Here is a 21,853-nt window from a genome sequence, read left to right as displayed (position 1 = left end):
GTAAAAAAATATTTACATGGAAAGCTAGCCACGAATACATTTTTGTTCTGAACTTAAGGACATTAATAAGGGTCCATTACACTGACCTTCTTCTGCATGTTGCTGCAGACAGGTACTTGGACATCTTAGACATCATAGTCACCTTGTGTTGCTTGAACTTCACGCTTTTTATGTCCTTCAAAAGGAACCTACAACAACCTTTGCAGTTAAGTCAATAGGGCTGTGTGTGAAAATGTAGGATCTTATTTGGAATTATTAAGCAGATACATCATCTGTACATTGTGCTTGTTGACTGTGACATTCTTTTAAACCCTTTCCCACTCAGATGCCAGTTCTGGTTTTAGGCTGGTTGCAGTAGCCCTTTTCACTTGGCTTCTTATGGGTGAAAGGGTTAACCAATTGAGTCAAGCTGCATTAGAAAACAAGAGCTGTCACATGATTGCCTTCTCTACTCGAGTTTTGATAATTACATGTACACTTCTGTCAGTAACCTTATATAATGACAACAAGTCATGTTGGAAGTTGAATATCTGTAGTAGTTTAATCGTTAATGTTAACTTCAAGCTGAACATTCATCCATTAAAATAAGAAATGTTAAAACTATCTACACACACAAATTAACATACAAATTTACATATAATCATGTCAGCATTTACCTGGTTGTGTTGAAGTCACTGTTGGCGTAGAAAGTGTGACAACTGCTGGGCATGCCATCCCTGCCTGCCCTGCCCACCTCCTGGTAGTAGGACTCTATGTCCTTAGGAGCTGAAATAACAAATCCAGCTACATGTAACATACCGTCACTGTAAAATCATTATTGTTTGTGAGGCATACATTTTATTGATTTTGTTGGTTGGCCAAGCAGTTGTAGCGTAGTTCAAGATGTATATACTCTGCAGTGGAAAACAATTCTGCAAAAAATGGTTCCTGTCCGAATTATTTTCATCACAATCAAATACATGTACAAATTAAGGCAGTTAAGCAGTGAAAATTTGAGCGAAATTTACCTGACATTTTAAGGGAAGTTGCGAAACAATATTTTAGGTCTTACATACAGACAGACGGACAAGTGCAACATCTTATACCACCCACTTTGTAAGAGATTTAACAAATATATGTGCAATATGTGGTAATCAAGAAGTCTATAAATATGTCTACCTCCATAATGTATGACGTTCCTGCAATCTGGTTTGTCGATGCCCATTCCAAATGCAACGGTTGCTACAACGACCTGTATGTCGTCATTGACAAACCTCTTGTGGGCCTCTTTCCTGGCCTTTGGGGTGAGCCCAGCATGGTACGGCAAACATGGCATATTTAAACCTGTAATAAATATTGACTAGTGTGCTTATCAATGCATGATATAGTTCCAGTTATTTTTTTGCCAAAATTAGTCTCTTATGTTTTCCAATGGCAAAAAGTAAAAAAGACTGTCTCCCAATTGCAAAAAGAAACATTTTTCCCTAAAAATAGGACTCAAGCTTCCCCCAAAAGATGCTAAACTTTTCCAACAAGGGCTGTTTGCCAGTCATGATCAATGTACCTATGACGTTTCATGATCCTATGCCTAAGTATTCTTGATTAATCATCCGGAAACCATTATAATGTTTCGAGTCACTGTGACCTTGACGTTTGATTGACCTAGTGACCTGAAAATCAATAGGGGTCATCTGCCAGTCATGATCAATGTACCTATGAAGCTTCATGATCCTAGGCCTAAGCATTCTTGAGTCATCAACCGGAAACCATTTTACTGTTTCGAGTCACTGTGACCTTGATCTTTGACTTAGTGACCTGAAAATCAATAAGGGTCATCTGCCAGTCATGATCAATGTACCTAATGAAGTAATGAATATCGAATAGCAGCGACTTTTTTCCGTCTTTATAAAGTAATGGAAAATGTCACTTTCCCTATGGGCAATCAAAGCGCTGAAGGCACTGAAGTTGTTCGCTATTGCATAATCTTAGATGCTCCTCAGTTTTAAAAATTATGTCATAGCTTTTTATATCGTGAGTTTCAAATGAACACAACCCATTCAAATGTATAAAGAGTGTGTCTTAAAGCACAGGTAGAGATGTGTGTGCACTGTTTATCCTCATATTTATGTTATAGAGATAAGTCAGACAAAATAACAACAATATGTCTCTTTTTATTTCACAATTGGTTGCTGCACTGGCAACCATCTTTAGAATTTTGGTAGCCTTGCTAAAGAATAACAAGAAATGGGTTAAAATAATTCAATAAGGTAAAGGTAATAGTTCAGGCATATTTTCCACAATCTATTGAACATTGGTAAAGACATAAAACAAACTAATAAGATTTTAATTCAAGTTTGATGGCAATAGCTTGGGTGGGAATTTTGGACAGTCCTTCAAAAATAAAGTAAATAAATATTTGTTGTTGTTTTTTAACCATGTTTCAAAGAAATAAATATTCATTTTGGGTAGGGGGTGGGTTGAGAGGGAGATATAATGTGGGGTGTGGTCATTTATTTGACAATCTTACAAAAATCAAAAAAAGGAAGGGGGGCAGGGATTCTGGGTTGGGGCATTGGGTATTGTTTGTGTGGAATCCATTGTGGTATTCAGGTAAGTGTTGTTTCGTCAAAGTATTAATACAATCTGATCATAAATAAAGAAGTTATGGCAATTTAACTAAAATTTATAATTTTGACCTTGAGTCAAGGTCATTCAAAGGTCAATGTCAAATTGAACTAGCCAGGTACAGTACCCTCATGATAGTAAGAAAATATTTGAAGTTTGAAAGCAATAGCTTTGATACTTTAGAAGTCAAGTGGATCTTAACACTAAATTTAACAAAATATTCAGTTACTAAGAGAACAAGAGTGCCAAACTGTCACAAGATACGCCCGTTTTAAGGCATTGGACAACTTGATAACTTAACCATGACCCATATTTGAACTTGACCTACATATCATCTAGACACAACTAAAGTTGGTGAAGATCTGATGAAATCTACTTCAATTAGAGAGCAGACACCATGCTAAATGCTTGAAATGGTTTAAGTGACCTCCTGACCTAGTTTTTAACCTGGCATGACCCATATTTGAACTTGACCTACATGTAGATATTGTCTAGACACAACTTCTGACCATATTTGGTGAAGATCGGATGAAAACTACTTCAATTAGAGAGCGGACACCATGCGTAATGCATGAAATGGTTTAAGTGACCCTGTGACCTAGTTTTTGACCCGGCATGACCCATATTCGAACTTGACCTAAATATTGTCTAGATACAACTTCTGACCAAGTTTGGCGATTATCAGATGAAAACTACTTCTATAAAAGAGCAGACACCATGCTAAATTCTTGAAATGCACTCAGTGACCCCGTGACCTAGTTTTTGACCTGGCATGACCCATATTCGAACTTGACCTAGATATTGTCCAGATACAACTTCTGACCAAGTTTGGTGAAGATCGGATGAAAACTACATCAATTAGAGAGCAGACACCATGCTAAATGCTTGAAATGCACTAAGTGACCCTGTGACCTAGTTTTTGACCCGGCATGACCCATATTCGAACTTGACCTAGATATTGTCTAGATACAACTTCTGACCAAGTTTGGTGAAGATCGATAAAAACTATTTGAATTAGAGAGTGGAAACTGATGTGGACGCTGCCCGCCCGCCCCCAAGGGGAAACTATAATACGTCCTGTTTTTTTTTAAACGGGCAAATAAAAAAGGGCCATAATTCTTACAAAATGCTTGATACAGTTGTCTGCTCTTGTATATAGATTGGGGTCATGTTGGTAAAGAAATTTGCAAAATATGAAAGCAATATGTCAAGGGACATTGAAAATATTTGAGGTGGTACGCAAACTTTAACATAGATTTATCAATAATATGCATATTCTAAATGGAAAAAGGGCCATTATTCTTACAAAATGCTTGATACAGTTGTCTGCTCTTGTTTATAGATTGGGGTCATGTTGGTTAAGAAGTTTGCAAAATATGAAAGCAATATGTCAAGGGACATTGAAAATATATGAGGTGGTACGCAAACTTAAACATAGATTTATTAATAATATGCATATTCTTAATGGAAAAGGGGCCATAATTCTTACAAAAAGTTTGATACAGTTGTCTGCTCTTGTTTATAGGTTGGGGTCATGTTGGTTAAGAAGTATGCAAAATATTAAAGCAATATGTCAAGGGACATTGAAAATATTTGAGGTTTTACTCAAACTTTAACATAGATTTATCAATAATATGCATATTCTAAGTGAAAAAAGGGCAATAATTCTTACAAAATGCTTGATACAGTTGTCTGCTCTTGTTTATAGGTTGGGTCATGTTGGTAAAGAAGTATGCAAAATATTAAAGCAATATGTCAAGGGACATAGGAAATATTTGGGGTGGTACTCAAACTTTAACATTTGCACGCTAACGCCGACGCCGGGGTGAGTAGAATAGCTCCACTATATATATTTCATATATAATAGTCGAGCTAAAAATGCCAAAAGGTAAAAATGTAGAACTCATTGGTTGTTTATTTGATTTAAAAGTGATTTTGTGTATTTGCCTTGTCAGGGAGGTTACGAGTTATTATCACTTTTATCTTTTTTTTCAAATCATTAATAAAAAATGATAATTTAAGCTTCATTTTGGGAAAACAGGGCTTAATGCATATGCATTAATTGTCATCTCAGTACCAGAGACTCTCTTTTAATGAAAAACACCATATAATCAGAAAGTGTCGTCCTTGATTAGCTTGTGCCCATTGAGCAGGGTAATCAGTGTGCACAGGCTAATCTTATTTGACACGCATTCAACCTAGTTTTCCCTGAAAGCAGCCAATATGTACAGATTTCCATGATAAACTGGCCAATGTCGTCGCACAAGCTGTTATAAACACTAGACTGGCCATTATTGTCGAACAAGCTGTTAAATACTATTGATTACATACAGGCTGTCTGCAGTGTACCAGTGGTGAAGTATAAACAGGCAGTGGTTATCGTTTCTAGCGTAGTTAAGAGCAGACTGATATGCAAAACTGTCTGTACATTAGTTGCTCGCTAGTGTCACAACTAAAAACTTAAAATCTCCGAATTGCTGTCCAACAAATCCAATATGCAGCTCTATGGCTTGAACCTATTTAAATATTATATTGACAACTTGACAACACTTAGTTATCAATTTTAAAGTATTTGTTACAAACAGATAAAATATAATATACACCACTTTCTCAATCAGTCTTTGGTAATTTGCCCAATCACCTAGGCAAAAAAAATTGCTGACTAGTGCTTATCAATGCTTGATAGTTCTTTGCAAACATGGCAGGTTTAAAAAAACTGTATTCAATAATAGCCTTGCACTGGAAATGGGTTTTAATTAATGTGCACAGGGCCGAAAACCTTTCTTTGAAGAAGCCGAATATCAGCCGCTTCCCCAACCGAAGTAACCACTTTTTCCCCCTAATTTGACCAAACTTTTCCCCAATTATACTGGAAAAATTCCCCACCAAAGTAATATCTAAACTTCGTATGAAAGTCAAAGTTGTTTACTTGTTGAGCCTTTTATTAGGCTGGAAAAACCCAGAGCCGTAAAAAGTCTTGTAGGGGAAGGGGGTATTCATATTGGTTGAATATGCCGTTCATTACCTCCTGTATTATTCTCCTAGAGGGGTATGCATATTGATCAAATAAGCATGACGTAATTTTGTTGTTCGTGACCAATCGGCGAATGACAGAACGAGCCGAAATCAAAAGTTATAAATATTTTACATTAAAAGGCTATTACAAACTTAAAGATTTTCAGTCATGTGGATATTTTTGGAATATTATGGTTCATTATTATTTTCCCCAAGAAAGAAAAAATTGCGCTATTTTTTCCCTTAAAAAAGGCTGAGGCCCCTTCCCCAAAAAGGGTGTTTTGGCCCTGGTGCGTAGTGTCTTTCCAGATTAGCCAGAGCAGTCTGCACAGGCTTATCAGGGACAACATTTTCCTTCATTACTGGATTTTTGCTTAGAAGAAACTACCTTTAAACGAAAAGCACAAAAGGGGAAAGTGTGGTCCCTGATTAGCTTGTTCAGAATGCACATGCCAATCTGGAAACAAACACTTTATGCACAGGTATTAAGCTCCATTTTCATAAAGCGAGACTTATATGGATTAGTGCTAATCAATGCCTGATATACTGTGACAACAAAATTATTTGTCCGACACTGATTTTCCTAATTTCATGAGTCTTCCCAGCCACAAAATCAACTGTCAACCAAATGTTCAAGTTCCAAGTTTTATATCAGACATTATAGAAAAATTAACACTGTTTCAGATCAATGGAAAATGACAGATTTAAAGAACCCATGAAATCTTATTGCAACAAAAATAAACGAATCTTCAGAAGTTCTTTGCTAAGTGATATTGGCTTTTTAGTTGAATCATCACTGTCTCGTACTTGAATTACAGGTACAAAAAATGACACTGTATCAACATATAATCTGTCAACATACAGTATTAATGTTTTAATTTATTTAACAACAAGGGACAAAATTGTCATAAAACCAGATTTTCATTTTTTTTTTAAGTCTGATAAAGGGAGACAAAATTAAAATGTGCATTGTTACCCCCCTTGTTTCAAATTCAATCTATTTTTACTCGTGGCAACCTTGATTTCAATTTGAAATCACCTTTGAGTATGTTGGCCACATCATCCGTGATTTTCTTTGTTGGGCAGTATACAATTGTGGGCCCACTGAACTTCCATCGGTTCCCTGTTTTTTCCATCCGGGATTGCAGGTCATATAGGATATCCCCGGACTTCAAGCTCACAGACAGGAACAGGTTAGGCCTGAAACACATAGAAGAACAGGTTAGGCCTGAAATACAGACAGAAACAGGTTAGGCCTGAAACACTGACAGGAACATGTTAGACCTGAAACACAGACAGAAACAGGTTAGGCCTGAAACTGGAACAGGAACATGTTAGGCCTGAAACACAGACAGGAACATGTTTGGCCTGCAACACAGACAGGAACAGTTTACACCTGAAACACAGACAGTACATGTAACAGGTTAGACCTGAAACACAGACAGAAAAAGGTTAGGCCTGCAATACAGCCAGTAACATGTTAGGCCTGAACACAGAAAGGAACAGGTTAGGCCTGAAACTAGAACAGGAACATGCTAGGCCTGAAACACAGACAGGAACATGTTTGGCCTGAAACACAGACAACAACAGGTTACACATGAAACACAGACAGTAACAGGTTAGACCTGAAACACATACAGAAAAAGGTTAGGCCTGAAATACAGACAGGAACAGGTTAGGCTTGAAACATGGATAGGAACAGGTTATCCTTGAAACGGAGACATAAACAGATTAGGCCTGAAACAAAAACAGGTACATTTAAGGCCTTAAACACAAACAGGAAAAGGATAGGCCTAAACATGGACAGAAACAAGTTAGGCCTGAAACAAAGACAGGAACAAGTTAGGCCTTAAAAACAGGTTGGGCCTGATAACACAGATGGTAACAGGTCGGGTCTCAAACACAACCTTTGCGCAGATATTTTACTGGAACCAGCATAGCTGAATCCAATCCTTGCCTTCATAACCAACAATGTGATGATAGCCAAGCCACAGGGTACAAACATTTTTCTGTTATTTTTTTACTCTTTTTAAATTAGGTAATTTATTTTTCATTATGAACTATTATGATGGCAGAGATTGTATGTGAGAGAATGAAACAACAACTCTGTGCAGAGATTGTCTCAGACAGGAACAGGTTGGGCCAGAAACACAGACAGGAACAGGTTGGGCCTGAAACACAGACAGGAACTGGTTGGGCCTGAAATACAGACAGTGACGTGTTAGGCCTGAAACACAGACAGGAACAGGCTAGGCCTGAAACACAGACAGAAAAAGGTAAGGCCTGAAAATGCAAACAGTAACATGTTAGGCCTTAAACAAAGACAGGAACAGGTTAGGCCTGAAACACAGACAGGAACAGGTTGGGCTTGAAACACAGACAGGAACTGGTTGGGCCTGAAACACAGACAGGAACTGGTTGGGCCTGAAACACAGACAGGAACTGGTTGGGCCTGAAACACAGACAAAAACTGGTTTGGCATGAAACACAGACAGGAACAGGTTGGGCCTGAAGTATGATTCAATTCCTTATATTTTCAACCCTTTTGAACTCAGACACGCATTTGACATCTTTGTAGTCCCTTAGAAAATCTAATGAAGTCAAAAACTTTAATGCAAGATTAACATTTGAAAGGATTTTCAACCATAGGATAATGATGAGCAGCAAACAACATAAAACCTGAACAGACTGCGAGCAACTCATATATAGCCATTATCACTTTCTTTCTGAGCAGGATATGGTTAACCCCAAAAAAGATTTACATGTTACATATTATTCCATCATAATCAGTATGCTATCTCCAGGAGATATTGTTTATTTATAATAGCATTTGCAAGTACCAGTATTAACGAACCAAATGACACTGAATGCAAATACAGGATTACCAAATTATTAGCATAAGTTGTTACTTTGGGTCATTATAAAATCTCATTTCAATCCCTGCACTCTTTCTTCTCAACTCAATAACATTTTTCTATTTGATTCCAATCGAAACCTCTGAAGTATTGGTTAGCTATTATAATGCTAGCCTCACTGTGTTCCCATGGTGACACTGGGAGTACAATAAAAATAAAAGTGTACAAACCCAGAAATAAACTAGGCCTGGCCTTTTTCTGACAATTTTGGGGATAAGTACCCGGGTAAATTGGGATATTCAGACCATTAAATTGTCAAAATTGGGACAAAGTCATATTGCTTAATAATGAGAACACGGATAAAAATTATAGTTTGAAACAAATCAATGTACATGAAACATCAACCATTTCTATAATTTCACTCCAATTTGTTAAAAATACAAAACCAAGCTATGCAACCCACAGTTTGCAGTCCTGTTCAATCTCATTTTCAATACGTTTATGTGAAGTGTACATATTGCATTTATATCACCTCTATAAAGATATTTAAGTCAATGACAAATCTGGTGACTGTTAGTTGACTCTACAATTATAAAGGTGTGCTATGCACATGCTTGAACTTTAATAAATAATTAAGAAGTTATACATCTAGTACATAATTTTTTATGTTGCAGAAAAATGGGTCATTTTGAACAGAAATCTTGACTCGCTTATATTTTAATATTTCTTAATCTAACAAGCGAAAATGATTTAATATATCAAGAGGGCAAAAGGCCCTGGGTTGCTCACCTGAGACCCAAAGTAACTTAACTGACATGATCTGTTTTCATGATGTTTCAGCAATACTTGTGACATCTAACAAGAGTTTTTTTACCCAGTACAACACAGATTTAACTTGTACAAGACATTATAGGAACAAATGATTAGACCAAGTGGGCAATAAAAAAATGAATATGGCTCCTGATTGACCATATTCACAATTGTGAACAAATGTGCATATTTATCCACACGCTTTTTGAAAAGCCTGGGGATATTGTGGTTATCTCCGGAGTCTGTCCGTTTGTCTGTCCGTCCTTCCTGGCCACTATCTCCTCCTACACTATTAGCACTAGAACCTTGAAACTTACACACATGGTAGCTATGAGCATATGTGCGACCCTGCACTATTTGGAATTTTGATCTGACCTTTGGGTCAAATGTTATGGGGGTTGAGGTGGGGCCGGGTCAAAGATTTTCACTCATTTTTTTAGGTTATTTTACATCGACTTCTTCATTTCTACACCAATTTACTTCAAATTGATACTTAACCTCTCTTATGAAAATAAGGTCCATCACAACTATGCATGGCCCCATTACCAACCCTGGGGCGCCCCGCCTACATAGACCACACCCACCCAAAATTGTCTTTTACAATAATTTCTTCATTTCTACACCAATTATCTTCAAATTGATACTGAACTTCTCTTATGACAATACGGTCAATCTCAACTATGCATGGCCCCATTGCTAACCCTGGGGCGCCCCGCCCACCTAGGCCACACCCACCCAAAATTGCCTTTTACTATAATTTCTTCATTTCTACACCGATTCACTTCAAATTGATACTGAACTTCTCTTATGACAATACGGTCAATCTCAGCTATGCATGGCCCCATTACCAACCCTGGGGCACCCCGCCCACATAGGCCAAACCCACCCAAAATTGCCTTTTACTATAACTTCTTCATTTCTACACTGATTCACTTCTAATTGATACTGAACTTCTCTTATGACAATACGGTCAATCTCGACTATGCATGGCCACATTACCAACCCTGGGGCACCCCGCCCACACATGCCACACCCACCCAAAATTGCCTTTTACTATAATTTCTTCATTTCTACACCGATTCACTTCTAGTTGATACTGAACTTCTCTTATGACAATACGGTCAATCTCAACTATGCATGGCCCCATTACCAACCCTGGGGCGCCCCTCCCACATAGGCCACACCCCACCCAAAATTGCCTTTTATTATAACTTCTTCATTTCTACACAGTTCACTTCTAATTGATACCGAACTTCTCTTATGACAATACGGTCAATCTCAACTATGTAATACCCTTTTACCAACCCTGGGGTGCCCCTGGGTCAAACATGCGGTGTGCGGATAGGCGTCAGCCTCTGCTGCGCCTTTTCTAGTTTGAATTGGTAACAGGTCCAATAGTTTGATAGTCCCATTCCCATACCATTTATAAATATTCTTTCCATATCAAACCCAAAAAGTCAAAAATGTAAAAACAAGAGGGCCTAAAAGGCCCAAAGTTGCACACCTGAGATAAAAAGAAATGACCTGTTCTTTGCAGCCCAAGATAACAATAGAACAAATGCTCTAACCAAGTTTCATGACGAATGAACAACAAATGGCCCCCTGGCGACCATGTTTTTCAACAGACTGGAACCATTTTTGAACTCGTCCAATATATTATTGGGACAAATCTTCTGACAAAGTTTCATGAAGATCCAACAATAAATGTGGCCTCTACAGTGTTAACAAGGCAAATATTCATGACGCACAAGGGAAGACAGACAATTGACAACAGGTGATCACAAAAGTTCACCATGAGCTAAAAATATTATGCTCATAAAGATTGTCACCATGTGTGAAGATCAGCAAGTGTCATTCATATTGAACTAAAAATGTGACTAAAAGTATTCACAATGTTTCACTATAAACAACTGTGGTAGTGCGGTCTCGTTCACTTACGTAAGTGAACCGGTCACGGGACGGTTACCAGTTATGTAACTTTGTAAGCACTTATGTAATACGGAAATATTTATCGAGTCTTATTAAAGAACGCTTATTTCAGGTCAGGATGACACCACTGACTGGTTGTAATTCAATTAACTAAGGCGTCCAGTCAGATACGCCTGAATACACTCAAAGAATTGATCTATAAGTGAAAACCAAAGCAGCTTTAACGAAAAATTTAACTTTTATTCTAAGCACTAGAAAAATGAAGAACAATGACAGAGAATTAAGGACAGGTACAAGCCAAGTCTAAAGAATCTAAGCATCGTTAAAATGAACAAATACAGAAAATACAGAAAATGACACCCCCCCCCCCCCCCTTAGTGGCCATGCTTTTTTACCGATCTGTACCATTTTCGAACTCAACTTTCATATCCAGAAAACCCATGTTCTGACCAAATTCATGAAGATTGAACCAAAAATTTGACTTCTAGAGTGTTCACATGTTTTCTATATAAACATATAGAGAAAACTGCGGCCATGTTTTTTCACGGATCTGGACCATTTTCAAACTCGTCCGAGATATCAATGAAACCAATCTTTTGACCAAGTTTCATGATGATTGGGCAAAAATTGTGACTTCTAGAGTGTTCACAAGGTTTTTCTATAGCCATATAAGAAATACTGCCCCACCCCCTGGCGGCCATGTTTTTTAAGGGACCGGAACCATTTTTGAACTCAGCCAACATATCATTTAGACAAACATTTTGACAAAGTTACATAAAGACTGGGCATCAAATTTGACTTCTACAGTGTTCACAAGGTTTTTCTTTTTTTTTGACCTAGTGACCTAGTTTTTGACCCAGCATGACCCACTTTCAAACTCAGTCGAGGTATCAATGGGACAAATGTTCTGACCAAGTTTCATGAAGATCGGGCAATAAATGTGGCCTCTAGAGTGTTCACAAGGCAAATTTTGACGACGGACAAAAGGCGATCACAAAAGCTCACCATTAGCACGTTGTGCTCAGGTGAGCTAATAACAACAATAGTTTTGTTGTTGTTTTTAAATGAGAGGAGTGCAAAAAAACCCTAAACTTGGCATTCTTAAAGCTCACCTATCAAAGCCAGTGCATGTGATGATGGGATTTTTCATTCGCAGACTCTTGCATATGTCCAGCCGCACTTCAGGAGTTGCAGTCGCAGTCAACGCCATAAATGGGGTCTACAACAAAACCAGTACGTACCAAATTAAGGCTTTTGATTATGGGTTGGTGTTGAATGGAGCATATCTTGTGTTGAATGTGAAAATGGCTTATTCGCTCAACACTTTCAGATCAAATACAGTAGTTATGCACTTAACCCTCAGTATGCAAGATTTTTTTACAAATACACTTTTTTAATACCAATGAGAAATACCAGTAGTAATACAGGGAGAATATGTAGAATAAATCGAGCAGAAAATGTAAGAAGTAACATGATTCTTTAAGTATGTACCTGTTTCTCTGAATGATAAGGCACATAATTCTATTGAAAAAGTAATTTTCTCAAGCAAACCTAGACTAAATACTTCATTCAAATTCTGACATGATTATGGTCTATGTTGTGTACTGTCAACTCTTCCAAATGTTATTAGCAAACTTTCCAAAATCTGAAGCCAGGAAGTTCAGAATTTCATTTTTTTCACCCATTTCCACTCAGAAGCAAAGTGAAAACTGCTATATGCAACTAGCATAAATCCAGAACAGCCTCATATAAGTCTGATCAGGTTTTATGCTGTTTGCTGTTCATCAGTACTTAAGGGTTGGAAATAAAGCCTTTTAAACTTGAATTTAGTACAAAACTCAAAAGGTCTTAAATTAAGTTTGATTTTCTAAGAGAATATAAAAACATTAACGTGCATTTCTCTGTGGGAAAGGGTTAAAGATAATATAAACCTGGAACTGGCTCCTAATCCTAGACAATCAAAAGCTCACTCACAACCAAACTCACATTCGAGAAGAGGGACCTCAGTTGACCTAGTTTTCGGTATGAGTCTCTGAAGTCGTGACCCCATTGGGACACACAGTGAGCCTCGTCTATCGCTATGAGATCAATGCCCACTTTCTGGTCCAGGGAGGTCAGCATTTCCGTGGCCCCAGTGGCAAACTCTGGTGTGATGTATACAACACGGTACTCACCCCTAAGGAAATGGATGCAAGTAATATTCCTGGTGTGAATATGATTATTCCAGATGTCAATATCAATATCCAAGTTGAGAACATCAATATTTAACAAGAGATGTGTTTGTCAGAAACACAATGCCCCCTTATGCGCCGCTCTTTTTTTTACCTTTGACCTTGAAGGATGACCTTGACCTTGACCTTTCACCACTCAAAATGTGCAGCTCCATGAGATACACATGCATGCTATGTTCAATATTTAAAAAGTTACCGCAAAACTTTAACCAGTTTTGAGACAGAATGACAAAATGACATAATGACGGACAGACAGGCCAAAAACAATATGCCCCCGATCATTCGATACGGGGGCATGAAAAGTGAAAATTAATATCTCCTATGTAAATATTAATGCTCAAGATATAAATATCAATAATAAAGCAGTGAATGGCAGTATTACGGATGTGATTGGCAAAATTAAAGATGTGAATATCAATGCTCCAGATGTGAATATAAAAACATGGTATTCATACATTTTCCAGATTAATTTGCATTTAACATTGAAAATATAGCAAACGGATTTTTGATACAAAACTAATTTTACTTTTTTTCCAAAATTACACAACAGTGTTATTTATAGGGAACTCCAAGAGACAACTATGTTTGCCTTTGAGATTGTTTTTAACTTGAAGTAGTGACCTTGATTATGAGCAAGAATGACTGACACATGACTAAAGGAGATATGTACCGAACACAAAAAGGTTCACACTTATTGCCTTGAAAAAAGACCTTGACACTGAGCCGGCGTGACTTACTCATGATCAGACCATCGTATGAACCTCAACATTGTACTCAAGTTTCATGAAAATCCTTCCATGGGTGAATGAGATATAAACGGACGTCGGACACAGCAGAAAGCGACTCAAACTTTTGACTTTTAGTATAAGCTTAACCATGAGCAAGTGTGACTGACTCATGCCTTTTGCACATCATCTAGATGACTTATACATAAAGGCTAAGTTTTATGAAAATCCTTGAAAGGGTATAGGTGATGTAATGCAGACATATCAATGGAGGCTTAAACTGTTCATCTTAAACTACAACCTTGACCTTGAGCTGTCATGATTGACTCATGCCTTCTGCACATCATCTAGACGATTTATACATTAAAGCTAAGATTCATGAAAATCATTGAAAGGGTATAGGTGATGTGGAGCAGACATGAAATTGGAGGCTCTTTACCTTAAACTACAGCCTTGACCTTGAGCTGGCATGACTGACTCATGACTTCTGCACACTGTCTTAATGCCCTTCACATTTGAGGCAAAATTCAAGAAACTCCTTCAAAAGGTATAGGAGTAGTTGAGCAGATACCAAAATGGAGGCTCAAAGATTTTACCTTGCAGTATGACCTTCGGCATGCCTGGCTCAATCATATTGCACATCATCTCAATGCCCTTAACATATGAGGTAAGTTTCATGAAAATCCTTCAACAGGTAAAGGAGATGTGTTGCAAAAAACAAAAATAGAGACTCAAACATTTGACCTTGCAGTATGACCTTGACCTTGTTTCAGCATGCCTAACTCAATCATTTTGCGTATCATCTCAATGCCCTTTACATGCGAGGTAAGTTTCATGAAAATCCTTCAACAGGTATAGATGTGTTGTAGAGACAAAACTGGAGACTCAAACAATTGACCTCGAAATATGACCTTGACCTTGATTTTGCATGCACTTATCATGCCTATTGAACATAGTCTTATTGAACTATTTTAACCAAAAATCCTTCAGTGTATGAGAGATATGGAGACAACACAAAAATAAAGACTCAACCTCTGACCTTCAAGTGCAACCTAGACACGACATAAATTACTCATGCCTTATACACATCCTGTCAATGTTCATGAAAATCCCTCATAAGGTATAGTAAATATGGAGTGGACATGAAAGTGCTACAGACAGACAGACCAAGTAACGGCTGACGAAGAGCAACAGCTTTGCGGCGGAGTATTAATTAACTGTACATGATTTGATTTTCAGTGAAAATCAACTTGGAAGAAGATTAATAATACTTGAATAGAATATTCAAACTTTTATGGGATAATGATGTGAGCAAAATAAATGTTGTCACAAAATAATGCTAAAGAAAAACAATCAAGTATGGATAAAAATTAATTTTAATAAGAGGAAGAAAATCCTACCTCATGAGATTTGCTTTCACTTCAGCTGAATTCTCTTGTGCTGATCCCAGGAAACAAGATGGAATGTTGGCAGCTCTGGAGGGCAATAGAGAAAATATTACAATTGAGTCTAGGAGAACAGGGCTTTATGCATGTGCGTTAAGTGTCCTCTTTAAAAGTGGATCTCACTTGCTTGATTTTGCGGCGGTAAAATGTTAACCTACATTAACTAGTGGGCTGGGTTTATCTGCCAGCAATTTGCTGATAACATTAGAGTGTTTATAAACAGAAACACCCGTTTGAGCAGACAGCAATTTGGTATAGTGTTTAATCTGTATTTACATGTAAACTTGATTTGAGTCATCCGCTAGCTATTGGCTGAGAGATGTTCATAACCTTTCAAGTGGGCGGTGATGAGCATTTACAGGGAAATTTGAATTTCAAGCAGACAACAAAAAACTTTTTTCTGTAAGTCAATAACTATATAACTTACAACAGAACAACCACCAAATTATTCATACTTATTGTTTGTATACTAAGTATATGTATGCCAAATTTCATAGGAAAATATTAAATACAAGCTTAAATATTTTGAAAATAATCACTTTTGTTTTCTGCTGTTTACACACCAGTGTACAACTGAAAAGTAGACATTTTGTGAGTTTGTGGCCCTTTTATACTGCTTCTCTGGTGTTTAAATCCGTAACTGGATTTCCATAAAGCAGAGACTTCTACTAAAAACATTTCCGTAAAAGCAGAAAATGTCATCCTTGATTAGCCCTAATGTGGACTGCACTGGCTACTCAGGGACCCAACTTTGCGCATATGCATTAAACTCCTTTTCCCAATGCAAGGATCATTTATATCAGTCTGAACCTTGGATAACGAACTGTTTGTGAATAATTTGTATATGTTTAAATTGAGCAAGATAAAAGTTTGATAATTTTCATTGGTTACTTTGACTGACCGACCACATGACTTTACTAAGAGAATAAATGGCATCATTAAGGTTAATCATCATCAATTAACAACATTCAAGATATACATCAGCATATCTCTTATGAAATCTATTTTTTATGTAATCATATCCTCGACTGATTGATATTTTCTTCCATATTTTAATATACTTGTCTAAGATAATCTTGTCTAATAAGCTAAACAAAGGCTAAACACAATTCCTCATCTTGTTTAATTAAACATGGTATTAAATAGCAACAGTTAAGTAACATATCTTATATTTTAAACACTAATACTATAAGACTATAATATAGGCTTGGTAAACATGAACACAGCTCATAACAGTAGTAAGGTAGTAAACATAGTATTTATGCAACCTTTGGGTTCTGAAATGTTTCTTTTTACTTCAGTATTAATTTCTATGCTTAATTGCATAACAGAGCTACACAAAGGAACAAGTTTATATATTTATTATTATACTGATTATTCATAATTGACCAGTGAAAAGCTTGAAATTAGATCCACCATGTGTTGACAGTGTTTAACAATTTGCATATGATATTGTAAACTCACAACATTAAGTAAACATGATCAACCTCATAAATGTACTATACATGTTTGTAGTCACCAAGCAAATTATTGGACTTGAAACCTTGGAATCAACTTAGTTCTTGGAAATATGCTAATAAAGGGGCTTTAATTTGAATATAACTTATGTAATCTTTACCTGGAAATGAAACATAAGTTAAAATGAGTTGTTTATGGCATAGGTCCATTTTTTTTAAATGGTGACAAAAAGCATTATTTATATTGGTACCATATTTGCAAATAAAAATAATTTTGTGCAATGCACCCAAGTCTAATCTTAATTATAAAGTGTAATAATTTCTCAGCCCCTCATCACCTCAAGGAAGATAACTCATGAACACAGCCCTTAATCAACTCAAGGAAGATAACTCATGATCAACTCACTCTAGCCCCAAGACCTGGTCCTGCATGAGGGATATGAGAGGGGAGATAACCACAGTCGTCTTTCCTGTCATCAGTGAGGGGAACTGGTAACACAGGCTCTTGCCATGCCCTGAAAATTAAAATAAGCATCGCTTTATGAAAACGGGGCTTAAATACATGTGCGTTAAGTTTCGTCCCAGATTATCATATGCTGACTACACAGGCTAATCAGGGACAACACTTTCCACTAGACTGGATTTTTGTTTAGAAGAGAATTCCTTTGAACAAAAAATACCATAAACGTGGAAATTGTCGTCCCTGATAAGCCTGTTTGGACTGCACAGGCTAATCTGGGACAGCAGGCACATGTATTAAGCCCCGTTTACACAGAGCATTGCTCAAATAGATTTAACAAGAACAAACTAAGCCAACTAGAGCTTTGTCACATACTTGGCTAATGCCCCACATCCCTTTGTCAGCTAAATTCAAGGGCAAATAACTCAGAAATGTGTGCATTATTGGGTATGAAAAGTTTCTCGGGCAACTGCACATCATAGTTAAAACAAGTTGCATTATCCTTGGCAGGGATCATATTTTCCAGCAACATCAATTGGTCTGGATTTAAATGGGGAAAAAATGTCCGAATTTTTTTATCCGAAATTATGACAAATTACGTTAAAATATATACCGTTGATTTTGACGTTCATGAAGAGGGTATAACAATGTACAAGTTAAATTGCTTTAAGCATTTTTTTAAACGGAACATACAAGTTTTCTCATTTGGTTTTATCATTAGCTATTTCATTGTTGTTTCGGTAACTGTTTTATCTGACTTTTCATCGTTGTCAATATTATTAATCTGTGTAAGTCTATACCGATGTTTTAAATCATTGTCGACTCGATAATAGCTTACACACATGCATTGAATCTAACAAATGGCTGTGTGTAGGTTGGCTACTGGCAATAATAAAACCAAATAGTTGAAAAACAATTCGTGTACGTTATAGTTTGTTGTCGAATAAACCACGGCCGATAGTTAAGATGCGTAGGGATTAAATCACGAGTGTGAAGCACGAGTGATTAAAAACCTTGCATCTTAACTTCCGGTCGTGGGTTATTCAACAACAAACAATAAAGTACACAAATTATTTCGATTCTAACATGATTTTTACTAAAGATTTATACAATGTATATTATTTTTCTTGTGTACTATTTTATGTGAAGTTCCGCCCATAAAAATAACTTTCGGCTGTTCTGTCAATCAAAACCGCAACTTTCATTCATTTATGTCCGGATTATTACGCTGGTGGAAAATGTATCTGCATGTACTGTGTAGTTACAGCGCGTGCTTTCAGTGTATAAGGTCCGCCCACAGTTATTGCACTATATCCGATTTTCTTCTTTGTTTATATGAAAGTTTACTGACTGTATCATGCATGAAATGCACAATTTCCACGAGGATAACATCGAGGTTTTAATCTCCGAAGTAACTGTCAACGATTTTATCGTGGACGAGCACACATTACGGACCGATTAGTGTGCTAGGTATAAGCCAGTGAAATTATCGATTGATATTGACACTGGGTTATTCACACTTGACTAATACACAACCGCGCGAATCTTCGTTGTTTGGGGTCATAAGCTGATACTAGTCGGTTGACGTGCAATAGACTGGTCCTGACCGGTTTAGAGACTGCAGTAAATGGTTTATCACACCTAATCGAGATAAGAATGTTATTAGGGTATGCTAGCATGTGCACTGCGTAATCGGTTTCATGACATGGGAATTTTAGCAAACAGAATCGGACCGACTCTTTGGGATTTTCAATCGGTCTTTCATGACCCCAATCAGTCTAGGACCGACAAAACCGAAAAAAATATGATCCCTGATCATAGGGTATGAAAAGTTTCTCGGGCAACTGCACTTTATAGTGAAAACAGGTTGCATTATCATTGGGTATGAAAAGTTTCTCGGGCTACTGCACTTCATAGTGAAAACAGGTTGCATTATCATTGGGTATGAAAAGTTTCTCGGGCTACTGCACTTCATAGTGAAAACAGGTTGCATTATCATTGGGTAAGAAAAGTTTCTCTGGCAACTGCACTTCATAGTGAAAACAAGTTGCATTTTTCCCTTGAGAAGTAAATCAACAAACTTATAACATTTCATTGCAGACTGACCAACAGACTGACCAACCAACTGACTACAAAATAAATCCTCCCAAAAATGGTTTGTGGACAAATAAAATGTTCCTCAAATCTTTCAAGTTTTTGAGTTCTTTACAGCCATAAGAATTATCTGAACAATAACAACTACAATTAAATCAATCACTAAAATTGGGTAAGAAGTACATACCAATTTTCAGTTTTTTAGGCTTTGAATTATTTTCTCTCCATTTTGGCTTTTAAAAAAATCGCATGCGTGTTATACAAGGGGGCGCGTTATAGGTGGTTAAATACAGTATCCAAAGTTGTGAATATATATATATATATATATTATATATCTGAAATGAAAAATTTCATACTCAACAACCATTTATTTAAGTTATCAAGAGATTGAAAAGATGAGGTAATGCACAATACTGATCTATGCACTAAATAAATATGCCTTCTTATTTTTTAGCTTTAAACTTTACAGCCTGTGGCGTTAGAATTGGTAAAAAAAGCATGCTAAACCCTGATATTGGAAACAAATGAAACATTGCAGGGCTTCCACTAGCTCATTTTCATTTTTGTTTTTTCTTTAGCCAAATTGTACATGCTGTGGCGAATTTCTATGTATTTTGGTTATTTTAGGGATATTTATAAAGGAAAATATGTACCAAATTATACTTTCTTCAGCTGAAAATTGTTAATATGTAGACATTGGTAAATTTGGGGTAATGACAGAGTAAGCCCTACTATTGTAATAATTTGAAACTATTTCAACTCTTTATCTGAGCATGTTTATTTTAATTTAAAGTTAGTGCCACTTCAGTTTCGTCTTACAATCAAGTAAATGTTTTATTAATATTATTTTACGTGCAATAATCTTCACATTAATACATACTCAAACAGAAAATTTTTCATGATGATGAGGACAATCTGGTTAATTACTTTTTTTTTATTGTGCATCATATTGGCCACACATTTAAACAAGAGCTGTGTTTGTGAAACACAATGCCCCCTATTGCGCCGCTTTGAAGCCATATATTTGACCTTTGACCTTGAAGGATGACCTTGACCTTTCACCACTCAAAATGTGCAGCTCCATGAGATACACATACATGCCAAATATCAAGTTGCTATCTTAAATATTGCAAAAGTTATGACCAAGGTTAAAGTTTTGGGACAGAATGACAGACTGAATGACAGACAGACAGGCCAATAACAATATACCCCCGATCATTTGATCCGGGGGGCATAAAAACATAAAGTTAAAATTTATTATTTAATGCACAAATTGCTCCTGTTTTTGTGTTATTAACCTATGTTATGAAATTATAATGGCAAATGTTAAACAAGAGCACCGCATAACGGTTGCCAACGCTCGGCTGCGGGTGCATTTTAAAATACCTTTGACTGAGTGACGGAAAATTGGGTGTGGCGTGTAGAACTCATCAAAGTGCATCTACATATGAAGTTTCAAAATTGTAGGTGGAAGCACTTTGATTTCAGAGCAAAATGTCAAAGTTTAATCACGACGCGGGCGGACAGCATACAACACAACACGACGAGCTGGCTATGACAATACCTCGGGTTTTCTCCGAAAACAGCCGAGCTAAAAATTAACCAAACCTCAAAATGTTTTAAAGGCTGCGTCTTCCTGTTTTCTTGATCATGAGAAAAGATAACACCTGATTTAATTGGTTAAAATTTAAATATTACTGTAACTGTTTTATTTTTGACCAATACAAAAAGTGTTACAGTAGTGTACATGTTTACACACAAAAATCTGCAAAAGGAAGAAAACTTTCTGTAATATTTTTTTATCAAACTTTATTTCTTTTTTATTTGATTGTGAAATATTAGTCATTCGGGGGAATTTTTTTTAAGTAACAAAATCTCACTGACATATATACCAGTAAAAAACATCAAGGCTTCACTGTCTTCAAAATCATTCAGTAGAATTTTGTCTCATTACTGCGTAATAAGAATATAGCCTGTACAATCAAGGGTTCACAATCAATGCTGCAAAAGTCAGGACAATTAAGAGTGTAAAATCTATACAGGGCTCGCGCTGCTGTTCGCCATTTGAGTCAATTGCGAAAATATTGAGAATTTGGCTCATGAAAATTCTGATTTGCAAAATGCTAAAATCTCGTAAAATTTCATTGAAAATATCCGCCATTTAAATCCAGACTGATTTTCTATATTTTCCTCTTTGTTTCGATGAAAGTGTTCGCAACTTGAACAAT

At 36.6% G+C, this 21,853-nt stretch overlaps 1 protein-coding gene across 5 annotated transcripts in view; it reads right to left on the bottom strand.

Moving 5' to 3' along the window:
• LOC127861409 (bifunctional 3'-5' exonuclease/ATP-dependent helicase WRN-like) overlaps positions 1 to 21,853 on the bottom strand; it is a 73,273-nt gene that overhangs the window by 17,186 nt on the left and 34,234 nt on the right. For all 5 annotated transcript variants that reach the window (XM_052399866.1, XM_052399867.1, XM_052399869.1 and 2 more), the window contains exons 7-14: positions 17,478 to 17,586; positions 15,570 to 15,644; positions 13,200 to 13,389; positions 12,326 to 12,432; positions 6,659 to 6,819; positions 1,159 to 1,323; positions 657 to 765; positions 87 to 188 (exon numbers count right to left, since the gene is read on the bottom strand). In XM_052399866.1, the coding sequence (XP_052255826.1) occupies positions 87 to 188; positions 657 to 765; positions 1,159 to 1,323; positions 6,659 to 6,819; positions 12,326 to 12,432; positions 13,200 to 13,389; positions 15,570 to 15,644; positions 17,478 to 17,586 (1,018 nt within the window). The remainder of the gene's footprint in view (positions 1 to 86; positions 189 to 656; positions 766 to 1,158; positions 1,324 to 6,658; positions 6,820 to 12,325; positions 12,433 to 13,199; positions 13,390 to 15,569; positions 15,645 to 17,477; positions 17,587 to 21,853) is intronic.

Source organism: Dreissena polymorpha, chromosome 16 (genome assembly GCF_020536995.1).
Source record: "Dreissena polymorpha isolate Duluth1 chromosome 16, UMN_Dpol_1.0, whole genome shotgun sequence".
NCBI lineage: Eukaryota > Metazoa > Mollusca > Bivalvia > Myida > Dreissenidae > Dreissena > Dreissena polymorpha.
This window is presented reverse-complemented; position numbering and strand designations above follow the sequence as displayed.